Source organism: Dunckerocampus dactyliophorus, chromosome 11 (assembly GCF_027744805.1).
Source record: "Dunckerocampus dactyliophorus isolate RoL2022-P2 chromosome 11, RoL_Ddac_1.1, whole genome shotgun sequence".
Classification (NCBI taxonomy): domain Eukaryota; kingdom Metazoa; phylum Chordata; class Actinopteri; order Syngnathiformes; family Syngnathidae; genus Dunckerocampus; species Dunckerocampus dactyliophorus.
This window is the reverse complement of record NC_072829.1, coordinates 7,408,495-7,427,156: the sequence shown is the minus strand read 5'-3', so window position 1 is coordinate 7,427,156 and position 18,662 is coordinate 7,408,495. Positions and strand designations below refer to the sequence as shown.

Here is an 18,662-nt window from a genome sequence, read left to right as displayed (position 1 = left end):
GAAGAAGAGGAAGCAGGTAAATAATACATTTCCGGGAGACAACGACAGTAATCGTGGAAAATTTGCACACTTAGGAACTAAGTACACAGTGTACACTGTATATTTATTGAAGTGTACTGACGGAAGTATTCCATCTGAAATTGATGTGCTCTTTAAAATAGCCCTTAACAGCCTGTACAGTATGTGATGTATTGTAAGTCATGTGACCGTGTTGGACATATGAGTAGTGTAGTAAATGTACACACTACAGCAGCACTGTTTTTCACTGCGAAGTACTCTCACATGCCTACATTCAACACTTTGACATCCATTTGCAACGGTTTGTGATTTTAAGGCTCCATAAAGTCACGCCAACAGTCAATACAAGATGACACCGTTTTCAGTTAAAATGATGTCGTTTAAACCAGCAGTAAATCTAAGCATGCAAACACGCGCCGTGAACATTCCTCCGACCTCCCTGGCATTACCTTTCAAAAGGGATATTAACCAAAGCGTTTCTCATTGCGCTCCATCCGTTCATTCATCTGGCTGCCTTCATGACACCACTATCAGCGGATAGAAATCAGCTTAGGGAGAAAATCCCTCGCTAAGCCCAGTGTTGTTTGTTACGGGGAAGGGCGGGAGGGACGATGGAGGACATACAGATGTTGTGGGATGTAGGTTTTCTTTTCCTGGCCAGCCATATTGGTTGAGGCCATCCTGGTAGTGTTCCCAAACATGCTGAGCACCTCCACAGCATCAGGTGTACAAAAATCATCAAATCATCATACACTGTGGCTGGGCCTCGAATTCCAGCTCCGACTGTGATCAATTAATTTCCGCGACGTAGGAATCCTTATTTATAAATGGAATATTTTCATAGTTAAAGCATTAGGAGCCCTCTAGAGATGAAATAACACCCCTATAGTCACCTTTACACTCCTATTGCCCAATATAGTAGACATAGTAACAGAAAATAAGACATTTAAGACATAAATAACACTCATGCATGTGTGTGTTGCTGTAATTGTGTTCCCGTGCTAGGGGAGCAGAGTGGGGGGCGGACAGGAAGTGACACTGGGGGTTTAGAGTTAGAGTTTTACCTTGGCGTGGGTTACAGCCCCAGCAGTAGCCCGTGTTAGGCATCATTGTGCTTGTTGTGCGATACTGTCCGGAGTCCGGTGCTGGTGTGTCTCACTGAACATTACAGTAACATTACTGACACCTAGTGACCAGTGTAGAATACTACATGTCATCACAACGTCTTTGAATGCTTCTCCTGAATGCCTTCTGTTTAGTTCATTCAGCCATGTTCGTGCTGTTTTGGTTTGTGTCATTTTTTGAGGATTTTGGCCATTTTCAGGTTTTCATTGTTTACTGTGTAATGTTATAATACGAGTCTACAATTTTCTGTAGCATATATTACGGGCCCCCACTTTGGACACCCCTGATCTAGGCTTTGACCGAGATTAGTCATCATTGAATGTTAAAAGATAAGGTATTTGTTCCCTGTAAATCACTAATATGCTATAAGCATGTCAACTAGCGTAATTTGCTACGAATGAATACAATCTCCAGCCTCCGATGACATACTGTAAATCCACTTGCACATAAAACCTCACCAAATGTCGGCCATTTAGCGCTGATTCTTAATCATCTATCAAGGAACAGTGATGCCACTGCAAAGCCACACAAGAAACGTCCTCGTCCTGCAAGGCAGCTGGCTCAGCGGGCTCGGCTCTAATTTAAATTTATGTTGGGAAATGCATACGCGTTTATGGCCTTTTTACTTTGCCTCTTTATGACAATGTGATATAATGGAGAGATAAGTGACCATAAATCTGATGTGAGCATGTCTCCCAACACACACACACACACACACTATTATTGGTTGTAGTGGCGGTGGAATCACGGCACTAACTCATCATACAACATGGTTATATTTTGGACACAACAGCGATAATATCAGGATACAGCGATTGTGTGATTATTGATACAATAAGCAATGATCTGTGTCTTTTATTTTGTCAGGTGTTCTCTCTCTACACTTCCTATTTTTTTTCAAAAGTGCCAACAATTTGTTATTTGGCCCAAGGTTTGTGGAAAATATCTCCATAGTTGCATAAAACTTTAGCTGTCACGAGCTGTCGAAAGATTGACCCCCGGTGTGCAGAGAAGAAAAATAAAAGTTATTTAATGGTGCACAAAAGGAGTAACAAAAAGCGACAGAGGGAGAAGCTCTGTGGGAGAAATAACATGAACTAAGAAGTACAGGTAAGTCCAGTCTTTAGGTAACAGCTCCCGTGCGGAGACGAGGAGCAATGGCATGAAGTGTAACGACAAAATCAATAATGAACCATTCGAACGCGCTGGCCTTTTATCCGCCATAAATGTTAATTGGCCGCAGGTGCGCGGCCACCAGGCGAGAAGCGGCTGCCTCTTCCTCCCCGGAGAAGGCACAGCCCGCAAAAATAAGAGCGCAGGACACTCGTTCCCATCCTGCAGAACGTCACATTAGCATTTCAACACTTAAATCTGGACACTTCGCTTCTTCCTTGGAGTTTTTGGTGACACTTCTTCCAAGGAGAAGTAATAGGTGAGAGGAGAAGAAGAAGAACACGAACAGGAAGTTCAATGAAGTAACCGGACTCACAGTCAAGGGACTCCAGCCTCACCTCACTTGTTAGCAAAGTTAACATTTCATACTATTAACACTGTTTCACTTCTTTTTGACTTCAAACATGACCTGTACATTTAATAAGGCTTTAAGGACGGCCACAGTTTGACCCTGGAAAAGATTATTTTTATTTACCAGTATGGGAAATTAGTTTGCAACTCTGAACAATTCAAGTAAATTATTTGTGATTGTGGAGTTGCACTGTACTGTCAAAATGCATATACTGTAGTATACAATAAAAAATACACTATATTGGATAATGTTAATATATGTTTATTTTTGTTACATACACATTTGATTACCTTTTTAAATTATGTAATGTAATTAGTAATTTTTAAATTATTATTGTAAAAAAATTATTATAAAATTCTTTATTCATTGTTTATTTATGAATAATTAATTAAATAGAACTTTTTTGTATAAGGTAAGTATATTGCATGTGTATATAGTGCACATCATAGACGTTAGGGATACCCTGTATATTACAGTAGTGTACATGGTCTAATTAGTAGAACATTAGCAGCCATGAGAGCCGGGCAAAAACATCAAGTAGTTTCTGGGTCAAATGACTGACGGGGATGCTAATGGGGCTCCCTCAGCTCTTTGTGGGCGAGCCAACTTGGCTGCGAATGTGATGATGCTTCTCTTGCAGGGCCATTGAGGAGCGTGAAGAGGAGCCAGAAGGAGTGTGCATGTGTGCAACACTGCAAAGCACGCAGCAGCACCTGGCCCACTCAAACAGTGTCTGCTCCACACTGGATGACTTCCTGGGATACACTCAATGTAGGACTTGTCCTTGCCGCACATGGGCCAAGGGGAGGAGGAGGAAGGACTGCATGTGCAGCCACACTAAAGTAGAGTAACACATAAGGAAACACAGGATGGCACGGAGGTGAGTTTGCACACAAGAGAAGAGTAAACGAGGACGCAGTAATGAGGCCACAAACACACAGGAGGATGAACAAACTGAAAGGGTGAAGGACATGACAACAATCGCTGACCATCACATGATCATGGAGAAATGTACACAAAGAAATAGTGCAAATGAGGAATGCATAATTATCAATTTTATGGAAAGCGTGAAACAGATCAAATAATTCCAATGCTAATGTAAGACCACAAACTTCTACTTCCTTTCCGCTCAGATTAACTCCACTGTTGCATTTTCAAATGAAGCAATGGGAGCTTTTACATGTCTTCTATTTGTGCTTTTTCTTTTATGATTTAAAAAGGCAATCAAAGTAAATACATTTCACGGCTAAATTGGTTCCACCATTAGTATATCAGCATATTTATTTATTAGAAATGTTACTTTGTCTCGTAATAACTGTGGCAGATGCCAATCCATTCAAGCTAATTTATATCAGATGACATGCACATAATTAGAAACACACACACACACACACACACACACCTGTGGTCATGAGTTCATCTGTGGTTCTGACTCTGACCAGCAGAGGGAACTATCACACTCAAAGTCATGTGACAGTAAATTAGGCAAACACAAGCTCACATCTTGTCTTAATCGATTCAATAAAAATGTTTTCAAATCATAAAAAAAAGAACTTTATTAACTAATTTTATTTTTTTAAATTAAATTAATTAAGCATTTTTTCACATTAATTAAATAACAAAAAATGAAATTAAACAATAGTATCTGTAATTCTATTTACGAATGCTGGTTTCATTGATGCATGTTTCCATGGTAGATCATTAAGGGACTTTTTTAAACATCCTCTTTCTGCCTGTCGGAACATTCCAAGCTTGCAGAACTTCTAGCACGAGTGGAGTGACTTTGTGGACAAGTTTAATCATTTCCTCTTTCGCTTCCTATTTTCTCTCTCTGAGAGCCAACGTCTGCTGGCGTTCACCTTCAGTGTCTCCTGAGCGAACAGTGATGGATTAATGACAAACCAGCCCTCTAATCGACTGATAAACAGGGGCTTCTCAAGGTCACCCGAGGGCTGGGTGGTCACACATGAAGAGCGCCCTTGTTGCTGCAACAGGACAGCAAAGACGGCGTTTCTCAAAATTGCTGACTCGTTGTTTTGGACTAAACAATACCACCATGGCATTTAACACCCTGTGTACACCTTACATACAGTCATGGAAAAAATGATTAGACCACGCTTGCTTCTCAGTTTATTCATCCATTTTAATGCCTGGTACAACTAAAGGTGCATTTGTTTGGACAAATATAATGATGATAACAAATACAGCTCATAAGATTTTAATTTAAGAGCTGATATCTAGCAACTTTCACGGGTTTTTGTTTTTTTAATAACCAAAATCACTTCAGTTCTTACATGAATAGCTATACTGTGATTGGCTGGCGACCAGTCCAGGGTGTACCCCGCCTGTCGCTCGAAGTCAGCTGGGATAGGCTCCAGTGTACCCCCGCGACCCTGATGAGGAGAAGCGGCATAGAAAATGGATGGATGGATGAATAGCTATAGCATTGTACTGCCAAAAAATGTGACTCTTGTGAGCTATTTTTGTTGTCATGGTTATATTTGTCCAAACAAAGATACGTGATAGTTGTATCAGGCATTAAAATGAACAAGAACCTGAAGAAACAATGGTGGTCTAATCATTTTTTCCATGACTGTATATGCATGCAGCATGCTCGAAAGCTCTACACTCACTACCTACCAAAGAACAAAAAATCACTAAAAACACTTCTGCTGGCCTTTTTTTTTTACTCCAAAAAAAAAAGCCATTACAAAGGGCGAGAAGAAGCGGGTAAATATTGTGTAAATGCCTAACTACTGTGATCCAAGTGTATAGTGCACACAGTATACTTATTCAAGTGTACTGACACAAGTATTCCATTTGAGACGCAGCAACTGTCTGAAGGATGCAGTCCCTCAGTTGGGTCGTTTGTTATTTTGTGCACAGTTTGGTGAGCTCATTAAGAACAATGAAGCTGTTGTAGCTATCAGTTGCTCGACTTCAATCTTTCTCAAGGAACTTCGATCAGCGCTTTCCTAATTGACATTCTGGAGCTGCTGCACCAGTTCCAGGGAGCACCTTGCAAACAGCAAGGCAGAGTGAGTATTTACGCACCAGCCATGGGGAACAAAAGCATCTTTGTAGTCAAGCTCTCATGCAAAAGTCCTTCAAGCTTTCTCTTCGCTGTGATAGATGGAGGCCTGCTAGCGTAGTCTTTGGGAAGACATTACGGCTATAACTGTCGCGATGAAGTTCTTCCTATGAAGGTGTGATATTTACTGGCCGGGGTGCAAGGAAGGACAGGACGAGGAGAGACAAACAAATTGAATTCCTGGAAGTCTGCAGAGTGGGCACAACCAGGAAGGGCTGGGGGGGTCTGAGGGATGCCACAATTATGTGTGAAAAGTGAAAGAGGGGACACACACTAGCGGAGAACTGAGGTAAACTTGATCACGTGCTTGGAATTCACACAATTAGATGAGATTTCATAGCTTTGATGTTCAATCGAACCAAACTAAATTGCAAATGTGCACACTAATCCATATATCAAAAACACACCAATACTGTTGACAACATAAGCTCCTTCGGGGAGGTAATTCCGCAGCTTTTAGCGCACCAAATGTAGCCAGATGAGTCGATAACTTGATCGTAACCCTGAGTGAGCACACTTAGTCATTCCGATCGTTTAATGCACAGAAGTCCATCTGACTTAAAGTCAATCATGTTGTGTTTACTGTTTTTTATTGCATTGAGCGCTGATGCAGAGAGCAGAGACGTCTGCCAAAATGACAAACTGCCTTGCTCCCGTCAGCTCTACTCTCTTGTCTGTCATCAAAGTAGGGTGTGCCCACTTGCTTCACCCCTATAGCACGGCACCTTTGGCTAGTGTGAGCGGAGCGCAGAGGTGGGCTCGGGCCTGGCGCGATTCCTTGCAATTCGCACACTTGTCATATTGTCTCATGAGCGCATGAGTGCCTTCACACTGAGAAGTACGGCAAAATGCAGTGCACTGTCAGTACCTGGATGTCGCACTAAAAAAACGCTTCTAGTGTGCACTGTCAATAGTCGCCATTGTAGCTACGTAGCGAAAACAGAGGGGCTAAATCGAGTGGTTGCAACCATTAAAAAAGAAAAAAGGAGAAGAAGCAAGTGAATGTAATCCAGTAATCTATTTTGGACAGCGCACCTACACAGTGTACACAGTATATTACTGAAAAGTACTAACTGTCACGTTCCATGGGCTCTTGCTTGTTACCCCTGTCTCCGGTTCCTTTGTTTTTCTGTCCAGGTCCTATGTTCCTGGCTGGAGGCGGAGCTGCTGAACGCACCTGAACTTGAGTGCCTACGCCACTACTTAGGCTGACTACTGACAGCTGGGGAATGCCGGATTATTCCTTCGCTACCCCACGCTCCAGCTGTATGCGCTCCTTAGCCCTGTGTACTGTTTTCAGTTTTCTCACGAGCGTTCAGCAGCGTCTGCCTTCAACCGGCATTATTTAGTCTTCTTTATTGTTTGTCACCATCGCTTTATGTTATAGTTTTATGAAGCGGAATAAATTCTGTGCACTCTTACCTGCCTCTGCATTCAAGGTTCCAGACCGACGCCTAACCGCCCCGTCACACTAACGGAAGTATTCTGTTTGAGACGCAGCCATAGAATGTCTGTAATGCGCTCGCACCTGGCGCAACTCATAATCAAAATTGACTCAAAATAATCCAATTGTCATACCCCACAGCACACTTGCTCCTTTGTGACAACGGTAATCAATGACGGCGACAAGCGTGCGCGGGAGAAATAATCAAAATGACTCCAAATAAGACTGGAAATTATCCACAAAGTCAGGGAAATTGAGGTAAAAGAGCAAAACAAAAGTGATGGGACAAGCAAACGGGTCATAGCACGACTGCTCACTGACGATGATGCTGTTCTGATGAGCCCAGATGCTCAGCTGGGGTCACTAAATCAACGTGTGTGTGCTTGACAGAGACAGCTCCTGTTGTGTTTCCAAATCTTGGAAAATCGAGGAAAATCTTCAATTTCAGGAATGCCATCGTTTGCACCGACGGGGTGGGGGGGGGGCTTTCAAGGAGACAAATGGCTTCCCTCAAACACATCCAGCATGATTGCAAAGGTTATTAACGTGTTCCTTCGCTCGGTTGTCTTTTCTTGGGATCACAAGGCAGACTGAGAGGAAGATCAACATTGGCTTACGCTCACTGGCCACTCCGTTAGATGCCCCTGAGCAGTTAGAAATTCAACCTTTGCAAAAATAATAATGCTCGGTGCCCTTTGACACAAAGTGGAGTTCATTTAACAAGATGAGGGGTGGGATTGTGTGCTTTTGTAAGAGAAGACATTTGTTTGCAATGTTACAGGACGGGAAACATGGCTGCCTATACAGTAGGGGTGTCCAAAGTGCTGCCCGAGGGCCACTTGTGGCCCGCAGCTCCATTTTGAAATATTGAATGTTTAAACAAGGTAACACTAATAATAATAATTACTGAAATATATTGAACAGATGAGCATATCTTCATCTACACTGGTGTGGCTTTAGCATGTTTAATAAAAAAAAATAGCATGAAATAAATACACGCCTACTATTTAGGAAGTGCACAGGGTAGTACAGGAATTGCTCTTACAAGAGAAGGGCCCTCTGTCTCAGGGCCTGGTGAGCGTCCGAAGTCGTCCGCGTTCAGAGAAAGACGGTCCTTGTCTTCTTCGTCTTGCTCTGGCTCCTCCCCCAGAGCGGGGAAGACGGAGAGCCCGCCCACTTCGGCATCCACCATGCCGTCCAGGCTGTCAGTGAGCGCGGCAAGCAGGGCCGCATTCTCCTCTTCTATCTGGAGGAGACAAAGTTAGAGAAACTTGAGTGTTTTCTGGACAACTTCACTTCCTGAAGGTGAAGCATGTCCCGACATTTTTTTTTCCATATAATTCATTCGTCAGACGTGTATTATTTCCAGTATGTCTACAAAATGAAACAGCAACAGTGTGAGGTTGAAGTCAGTAACATACTGTAAATAACTGCTGTATTCGCATGGACGATTTATTCCTATTTATGACTTCATGTTGCTAACCACACACAGTCTGCTCAACTCTATTAGTAGGATCAATACATTGGATCAAATATAACATGGCTGAGCAGGAATTGGGTCTTAGAAGCAGGAAAAAATAGTAGGGAGGAAGGTGGCGCACAGGGAGTGTGAGATTTATTGTTTTCTGGAGCAAATGGGATTCTGTAATCACAAATAAATCAAAATCCCAAGAAGAATCAATGGGGAGGAAAAAGGATGGAGAAATTGGATTTGTAAAAGAAGAGGCAGGGCTTTTTTTCAGAGGCAAAATAAATAAAAAATAAATCTAAAATAAAATTATCCAACAGAATAGAAAATAAAAATAAACTGCAGAAATGAAAGAAGAGGCAAGTTGTTTACAAATTCAATAAATAAATCAATTTAAGTTGTAATTAGAGAAATGAAAGAGAGGCAGGTTGTAAAAGAATTAAAAAAAATAAAATTAAACATTTCTTACAGAATAAAAATAAAAATAAAACACTCCAGTCGTCCTTTGTTTATCCTGGTTAACTGGTTCCAGCCCCGATCACGATAGGTGAATTTCCGTAAAGTAGGACTCAATATTAATAAATGGAATATTTTCGTAGTTAGAGCATAGAAAACCTGTTTATGACCTTCTAAAACCAGTTTTTAACATTAAAAATCTGCATATATATCATTAGAAATAAAGCCCTGTAGTCACCTTTATACTTGCATTACCTAATAGAGTAGATGCTTGTCATCCATCCTCACTATGACGTTTGGCACTGGATTGATATACAGGACAGCCAATCTAACGTTAATCGACGTGAGAGAAAGTGACGCAGAGCGATTGAGAGGTCTGATTTTTTCAAGCAGATGCAGATGTATTACTCTTTTGAACGCATATTGTTTTGAGAAGTCGAACTCTTTACTTAAGTGGCCCTACCAACTAACCGGAACATCAACATCTCGGACATCCGACCAGAACTCGGCTCACGGCACGAAGTGGGAGGTAAGTCACCGTTGATGCACTACACTGTTGATGGGGATGTAATACACCTTCATGTCGAAAAATCCGAACTACCCCTTTAACAATCAATCTACCGAGCTAACTAGTTAGCCTCCAATTTATTAGTTCAAAACTTAAGAATAGGTTTGAAACTGAGTGGGGAAGAAGGACAGTAAGAAGCCAAAAACGTACCACTTCCACACGGAACGGGAGCAGAACTTTTTTCACTATGTCATGTCGGACTGCAAGGATCTATGGCTGCAAGCTAAGGTAATGTAATGTAAAGAAATGTCTCGTCAATGTAACATTACTGACGCCTAGTGACCCGAATAGTACATATGACTTGTCTTTGTCAATATTTTGGACTAATAATAGGCCATAGTCAACCTCAAAACAGCAATCATAGATAGAGCGAGGGAGCGATGTTCGAACCACGATGTAGCAAAGGACAACTGTATATAAATACAAACAAATATAAAAATTTAATGAAAGAAGCAAGTTGTTTTACAAGAAGGATAGAAGAAAAATGAAAAGTTGTAATTGAGAAATGTCCTTTCCTTTCTTTAAAAAAAGTTCGAGAGTGCTGAAGTCAAATGATTGTTAAAGCAGTTCATAAAAAATAGAAGGTTCAAATAACTAAGATAAAAAGTGTCATGCAGTCATCATGCAGACTGATGATCCATCCATCCATTTTCTATGCCGCTTCTCTCATTACGGTCACGGGGGTAAGCAGGAGCCTATCCCAGCTGACTTCGGGCGACAGGCGAGGTACGCCCTGGACTGGTCGCCAGCCAATCGCAGGCAGACTGATGATATGCTCCTAAATGCTACTTTATCTCTTGGAGCTGGACGTCACTAAGAACCGTGTAACGGGAGCACGACACTTGTCCAGGACAGGAGCGGTGAAGACAATCAATGCACCATCTCAGATTGGGCTTTCCAAGAGGTATTCCCTGAATTCCTGCATCCAGGGACAGGCGATACGGCGGTTGGAGTGGGACTTTAGTAGGGGATGCTCGTCTCCAGACAACAATGTAACTATGTACAATATGTCAATACGGAAGGCCTTCATCGTGTTGCACATTCCTGGGCAAGACTTTCTGGGCAGCTCCCAATGGGACATGCTCCAGCCATGCTCGTGTTTCCTCACAGAGATCAGTCAGGAGGTCAGTGACCTTGACTATTGGATCGACCGACCTTTCTGGATGACATTCATTGTCACTGTAAATCATGTGAATAAATGTCACTTCCTGGTTTAGCAAGATGATGTTCAAACTGAAAGCACTGCTGTGTCTCAAATGGAAAAGTAGGGTTTTTCCTAGGGTTGGGTCAAATTTCTAAAGTTTGCGAAGCTGAGGTACAGTGTAGCACACTCAAGAGTATGTAAAGTAGGACAACATGTCTGACCTCAAAGAGCTCGTCAGCGGTGCTGTAGTGGATGGAGGCGGGTGAGGCGTCCGCCGCCTGGTCGCTGCACCACTGCAGCTCGCCGAGACAGTTGACGCTGTCAAAATCGCTGGTGTCCAGCTGAGAAAGGTCGATGTCCGGGAAGTCGGTGTCCAGGCGGTCCGAGCACACCTCCTCCTCCTCCCCATACTAAAGATGGACAAAAGAAGACAGAGCGAGGGGTCAGATTATTCCAACTTGAAAAATATTTCCCAGGCGGTTGCGCCTCTTTTGGGATACAAGTGCAACGCTCACTGCGATACTTTCACATCGTAGGAAATCATCCTCTAATACACTCCTATCACACACAGTACATATTTTTGTTTATCAAATATTGACGCACAATTCCAGCAGTTACAGCCAACCAAATGTCCAGTAGGGGGCACTGTGGTAGCATTGGAACTCATATTAAGCATGTGACGCAACACAACAATTGCGCTGATGTTACATCTAAATAGAGTAGAAAACAAACTGTGAAAAACAATGACAGACCTGGAAAGCCCTCATCTAGACGTCTGATTTGACATACGACTTGATCTGCTTTGTCGCGATTTCATTTTTCACTTGTTCCGGCCAACGCTGACCTGAGGAGATCTGCTCAACGTGTCGGTCGTTTGCCACCAAAAAAACGACTCAGCCGAACAGCTATGTACATGCTACATGTCCATTGAGTTTGGAGACGATGTAATAAAATGTTTTTGGCGCGGTTGACATTGCTGCGACATTGCTCTTTGACCTTGACCTTTATATGCTTTGGCATGTTCACAGCTATGAAACCAAAGACTTTATACTGTGAATATGAAATGTTTTGGTGCTGATTTGTAGACGTGAGAGTGGGAAAGCCTGATAAAGGGTCTATTTTCCTAAACCCCTGGAGTCCAAAACCAGACGGTGAAAACATTTTCACCAAATTTGGTCAAACTGAAGTACTTGTATGTCTAAAAAAGCAGAAAGGACGCCATGGCCAAGTCTCCCACCGAACACGAAAACCTTGTAACCGTCAGGTTTCTTTAATTACTCAACCAGGCTGCCTTGTCTTAATCATTTTTGAATGCGGACTGTTATGATGCTACAGCGGTGTTATTGCAGACAAGACACGTGTTTACCAGTCACAGCGCACACACGCTCACATGCAAACACGTCACTGCGAAAAAGAAAAAAAGTGTGTGGCCCAGTGAGAGGAAGTCAGTCTGGTCTCCTGGGGGTTGAATATAATCGGGAAGCTTGAAATACAAATGAAAATGGAAGTGGTCTACTAACGCACGCTAGCCAGAACTGAGCCTCTGCCAAGTGAACCACAACAAAAAGAATGAATGTCCAATTGTTTTCTGCATGACGACACGTCTTTGCTGAAACATTCACTCATTCATTTGCATTCATGTGAGAGGACCAGAAGACGAGCTGAACCAGTTCCTCTGCCGTCTTTTTAAAAGCCAGCTTTCACCTCGAACAGAATGACTGAACAATCACAATGGACCATTTTTTAGAAAGAAAATTCAAGAAATTCAAAGAGCGTCTTCTATATTCTCTATTATTATAATGACATTCCAACCGCACTAATACTTACACTGCTAACTACCAACTAACTTTGATGTTGCTATATCCAAACAATGCTTAAGGTATTGATATTTCTAACCTTATAGCTAATGCTAACTACAATGATGTAACTAATTTTATGAGTACAGTTCACTCTAAAGCAGCAAAACTACCTGTTGCTGCTGACTACTCAGATGTAGCTCAAATTTTGAATATTGTATGAAATAAGTTACTGATGTTGCTAAACTTACAGTTGACGCTAACTATGATAATGGAGCTAATCTTAAAATACAGTTTTACAAACATTCTAACCACACTAAAGCAGCTAAAAATTATGTGGCGAACTAGATGAGATTAACTCGTGTTTTGAACATTGCTAACGTTTCTGATGTCGCTATCCTTACACTTCTGCTAACTATGATGATGTGGCTAATCTTAAAATACAGTACTGCTATAGCTACAAATGTTATAACCACACTAAAGCAGCGAAGACAATTTATGTGGTTAACTACAAGGATTTAGCAAGGCTTACAAGGTTTTGAACATTGCTAAAGTTACTAGGGTCGCTAACTTTATCTATGACGCTTAACCACAATGCGATAACTAATCTTAAAGTACATCTTAGGTTACTTATATTCCAACGAAGCTGAGTGATGTTGCTAAAGTTTTGAACATTGCTAGCTACCAATGTTGCTAACCTTATAGATGACACCCTCTATGATGACGTAACTAATCTGTTACGTATATTAGTGCGTGTGTGAATATATAACATATATTCTTTGTAGAAAGGCGCTTTATGAAAGTAAGTACATTGACTTGTATTCATTTACAGCGCAGCCTTGACCCATCCAATATGGCGGCGACGTTGACCTACTCGATGCGGCGTCTATCTATGTCTATGCTTAATGGTAACTACGATGACGTAGCATAGGTTTTCAGCACTGAAGTTGGCTACAATGTTGATGCTAACATTACAAAGAGCTAACCTCACTGCTGTAATTGCTAAAATGACATCAGAACCTTACATTTAAAAGGTTGAATAACTGATGATTTCAAAGGTTATCAGCGAAAGTAATTAATCTCCTCTGAAAAATATGAATTAGCCAAGAGAAACAGGAATGGACGGTATCTGATGTGTTATCTACTTCCAGTCGCCGTCAATCGCCATGACTGATGATCATGGGCGTTTATTATTTGACTAAAGCGCTTTATCTACTTTAATATTTTATTGCAATTGTGATGGATTTAGAAATGAGAGATGAACTGCTTTCGTGAAGCGTGCTTCGACATTGGACTCGCTTGTTAACGTGTTTATTTGCCTTTTAAACGCTGATTTATGGATTATGAATTAGCATGCTAATTATGCTGGCCATGTCTTTGAGGTTTAACTTTATAATCCCAGTTTATATAAATATAAATATATATATGCGTGTGTGTTTATTTGGGTCAGCAGCAGCTGCGGTGGTTTATGCAGAGCGGCGTGAGAAGTGGGTGGGGTCAATCAGCCGAGTGGAGAGAGGATGTTGGAGGAGGTCAAAGGTGACAGTAGGGGGGTGCTGTCGTGACTTGATAAAAAAGATGAAGCAGAAGAAGGGAGGAGCCAAAGGAGGAGAGGATGTCCTCCATGAGACCCTCCCACTGCTTCATCTGCTTCCAGCTGCTCATGTAGGTGTGTGTGTGTGTGTGTGTGTGTGTGTGTGTGTGTGTGTGTGCGTGTATGTCCATTAGCATGCTGATCACATCCCGCTCACATGCACCCTCCACACGCTTCCTCTCCTCCATCTCACCCTCCTATCTCCTTCCCTCAGCATCCCTCCTTCAATCCTCTCCATACTTCAACATAAACCTGAAATTCCACAGTTTGCTCATTTTTGCCTCCACTAAAACAGCCAAGCGGTATCTTGATGGATATCTTTCTTCCCGCTTGCCCATCCTCCAGCCCGTCAATAAACACATGTTCTCACACACACACACACAGGCATGTAAAGGACACACATGACGCAGGGGAACGTCCTCTCTGCAGCAGAGAGCCACGCAGAATAACGATGAGGACGGCAGCATGACTCGGACGGAGCCACCAGGGGGTGCCTCAGTGTGTTACATCACACTGCAGTCACCTATGACCTCTCGCCTGCTGGAAATATGACTGATAGCAGCTATAATCAATGGTTCATTAAACACTTAACACCAGGGGAGGCATTGAGCCTTTACACTCCAGCTATTTAGCATTACCTGTTTTAAATGTCCCATATTGTTTTATTATTTTCTGCCATTTTAAATAAGTCTCAGGGATCCCGCATTGGAAGTGTGATGTCCAAAATCTAGCCTTAATGCTGGAATTTGGACAGTTTAAAAGTGCTTCTATTAAGCCCGACTGGGAACACGCTGCTTTGAGCATCTGTCGCTTTAATGCTAATGAGCTGTGTTTGTCCGCACCTGTCTGTGTTTGTCTCTAAAAAGCACTACTGTGCACTTTATCCACTTCTTACTTATGCACTAACTCTGCCCTTGTCCAACATAATAGATGTCATATACAATGTAACATGAAGGAGTGGGACAGGAGGACACCAACATTAGCGACGATAGGGTAGCTAAGTGAGCTACTTTGCTAATATTACACTCATATTTCAATAGCAACATTAGGTTAGGTTAGCATATTGGCTGAAAAAAACAAAAATGACCCAACTTATACAGTAACTCTCACATCTGCAGCTGACAGATGGACAGTTGACAGAGCTCTAGGCGTTATTTTAAGGTGTGTAGCAAAGCCTGCTTTACATCATTGTAAAATAAGCCTTTAAAGATGCACAAAATGTCCGAGTAGAACCATCATTGCAAGAGACCTCAACATACGCAGACAGTTCAGCGAATTTTCTAAGATACAAAATGTTGCTAGCTTGTAGCGCGCAAATACAAACACAGTTTGAACCTCAAAAACTCTTCAAATACTGCTGAGGTCAAACAATTTGTAATTCAGCCAAAATTTACGGAAATATATGCCACTAAAGTTCCCACCATGTTTAATGTTAAACTTTAGCAATACTAGCACAGCTATGTGAGCTACAGTGCTAACATTACACTCACGTTTTAACAGTAACACAACGTGAGGTTTGCCTGTTCGCTGAAGGAAAACAGAGTGATCAAACTTACAGCTCCCACGTCTGTCGCGGACTGACAGTGAGTTGGCAGAGCTCTGGGTGTCATTTTAAGACGTGTAGCAAAACCTGTTTTTTTTTTTTTTTAATTACTGGGGCGGGTCAGAGGCAGCATCATGTCCAAGACGAAGGACGTCTTTCCTTCGTGACTTCATGAAAAGTCGCACAAAGAGTGAATGAAGACCACTTTATTTAGTGCTATCAAATGGTCCTATCTTCAATTAGTCGAGTCGTTGGACATACAGTAAATACGACGCACAAACAGCTCCTTGATGGAGGTAACAGCAATGTGGACATTTGGACTTCAGCCAGTCAACCTTCTTTCCCAGGAAGCGCACTCGTGTCTGCTGGGTCAGGCAAAGTTCACGCTGAGATTATTCCCGCATAGCGCTGAAGCAGCCTGAGGTGCCAGCAGCACGTCTGCTTGCTCGTGCGCATCTGTGAACGCTGCCAAGGCAGACGCATTTCCACTAAAAACCCTTTCCTGCCAATGGATGAATTGATCAGAAAAGCACCTAAGAGCTGAGGCGTTCTGTCCTGGGAACAAATGAAAGCTACTCTGGCCAAAAGGCAAAGGAAGAGGAGAAAAACTGGCTTGTTCTTCCACGTCTTCATGTGCTGTAGTGGCTTTAGCAAACACAATAGAACATAGTGAATGAAGACATCGCTCACTGTGTCTTAGGCTCCATATATAAGGTCGTAAACAGGTCGTTAGAAAAGACAGATTAAGCAAATGAGCATGGAATTGTGCTGGGATACTGATACCTTTGAAGTTATTTGAATGACACACTTTCAGGGAAACTGCCGTAAGTTCATCAGGAGTTCATTGTTGTAGTAATACAAGAATGACACTAAGTCTCAATAGTACACATAGTACACTTCAATAAGTATCCTATGTAGACTGTGTACATACTTCCTGAGTATGCTAATTTTGACAGTGTAACGCTTTCTTAAGTTTACAATGAACAAATTGGAGGCTAATTAGTTAGCTCGGTAGCATGCTATGTTTAAAGCGGCGGCCATCTCTTGTGTCCCTGCAGTTGAGCAATGTGTTGTAAACCAAGAATAATAGGAGTGTAAAAAGTGACTGTGGGGTGTTATCGCATGTCCACAGGGCCCTAATAATGGTAAAAATCGTATTTAGAAAGCCATAAACAGGTTTTCTATGCTCTAACTATGAAAATATTCCATTTATTAATATTGAGTCCTACATCGCGGTAATTCACTTATCCCGGTCAGGTCTGGAACCAATTAACCACGATAAGCGAGGGGTGATTGTACTTATGAAGCAGGGATTACGACACCACTTTTTATTTTGTAGCCCCTCCCCTTCTGCTGTGTAGCTAAGATGGCACATGGGACATGTTGAGTGCAACATTCGGGGTACTGACCAGTGTTGCCAACTTGGCAACTTTGTCGCTAAATCTGGTGACGTTCCAAACCCTCTTGGCGACATATTTTCTTCAAAGCGAGTAGCGAGAAATTTTGTTTCTCTTTCTGGCGTTGTTGGAGAGTTTTCTGGTATTTGGGGACTTAAAAGTGAAAGCACTTATTGATCTACACTTTCTGTTCTCACTGAACAGCAGCAGGTGCTGCCCCGCCCCAAAGCACTCACAAGCCATCAGTGAACTGATGCTCTCACAGCACACTGAGAGCATCGTGGAGCTCTGGCAGAACGCGTGATGGGAGAACGATGTGTGAGAAATGAAATAAGTAGTCCTAACTGCAAGATAAAAGGTGGAGCCTAGAGGCGAGTCCGGATGTAATTATAACACTGTCTAGACTTTGAGAGGTGCTGGCCAAGATAAAATATTCAAATTATTTTATTTTGATAAAGCAATGCCCAATTTTAAATGAACAAACCAAGAATCAAGTTTATTTGTAGTACTAAACATAATTCAGGTGTTGTTACTCACTTTTTTGTCTCTCCTATGAGGTTATGCTTTTTTCCTACAGCATTTCTTAGAACATCATATGCAAATAATATGCAAATTAGCCATCAATGTCATCTAGCGACTTCTAGCAACTTCTAGGACAGCCAACAGCTACTTTTTCTACTGAGGAGTTGGCAACAGTGGTACTGACAGTGCACTGCATTTTGCCATACTTCTCAGTCTGAACGCACTTATGCACTCAAAATGCTAAGTGCATGTATGGAAGTGCGCAAATTGAGACACAGCATCTTAAATACACTCTCCACACTAAACTTTGACCTTTTTGAAATGTATAACAGCGCTTTTGTGGCTGCATTGTGGAGTATTAAAAGTGGAGGACAAAAAAACTCCATTTGTGGCCAATCTCTGCCTTACTAACAACAGTGGAAAGAAACGTCACGAAGAGCCTGCCGGGACAATCGTGCATGAAAGCCCGTCTATTTATAGCAGGCCTGCATGTGGGAGGGCTAGCAGTGCTAAAACAAGCCAGTCGCTGTGGAAGGGCCGGCCTCTGCAGCAGCGCTCTGGCATGCGAGTCTCCCCAAGTGCATCCCACACCTCTAAATTTAAACACCTCAACGTAACACCTTATTTCAAGGGGGCGCTCTCAAAAGCAGAAGACGACGCTCCCACCATAAACAACAGCCGATAAAACTACTTTGCTTCGCACATGCAGTCAACCAGCTGTGCAAGCTAGCGGATTATTGCTGCTGCAGCAAGCCAGTTGTCACTAAAAACCCATAAAAGACAACGACCTCCACCAGGGCTTTCATATTTGGCACCTGCCAAACAAACAACTGTGGTACATTTAATAACCTTGAAGCCGGACCCAGTTCTGGAAGCAGATGGAACATCACCGCCTTGACCTTAGCACAATAAATGACCAGCATGGTGTGGAAGCTCTGAGACAGAACACAGACTTTTCCAGGAACGTTCCG

At 42.3% G+C, this 18,662-nt stretch overlaps 1 protein-coding gene across 1 annotated transcript in view; it reads right to left on the bottom strand.

The window, feature by feature from the left end:
• Positions 1-18,662, bottom strand: part of ppargc1b (peroxisome proliferator-activated receptor gamma, coactivator 1 beta) — a 98,182-nt gene that overhangs the window by 16,665 nt on the left and 62,855 nt on the right. Inside the window, exons 2-3 of the mRNA XM_054792719.1 lie at positions 11,061-11,249; positions 8,249-8,449 (exon numbers count right to left, since the gene is read on the bottom strand). Coding sequence (XP_054648694.1) covers positions 8,249-8,449; positions 11,061-11,249 — 390 coding nt within the window. The remainder of the gene's footprint in view (positions 1-8,248; positions 8,450-11,060; positions 11,250-18,662) is intronic.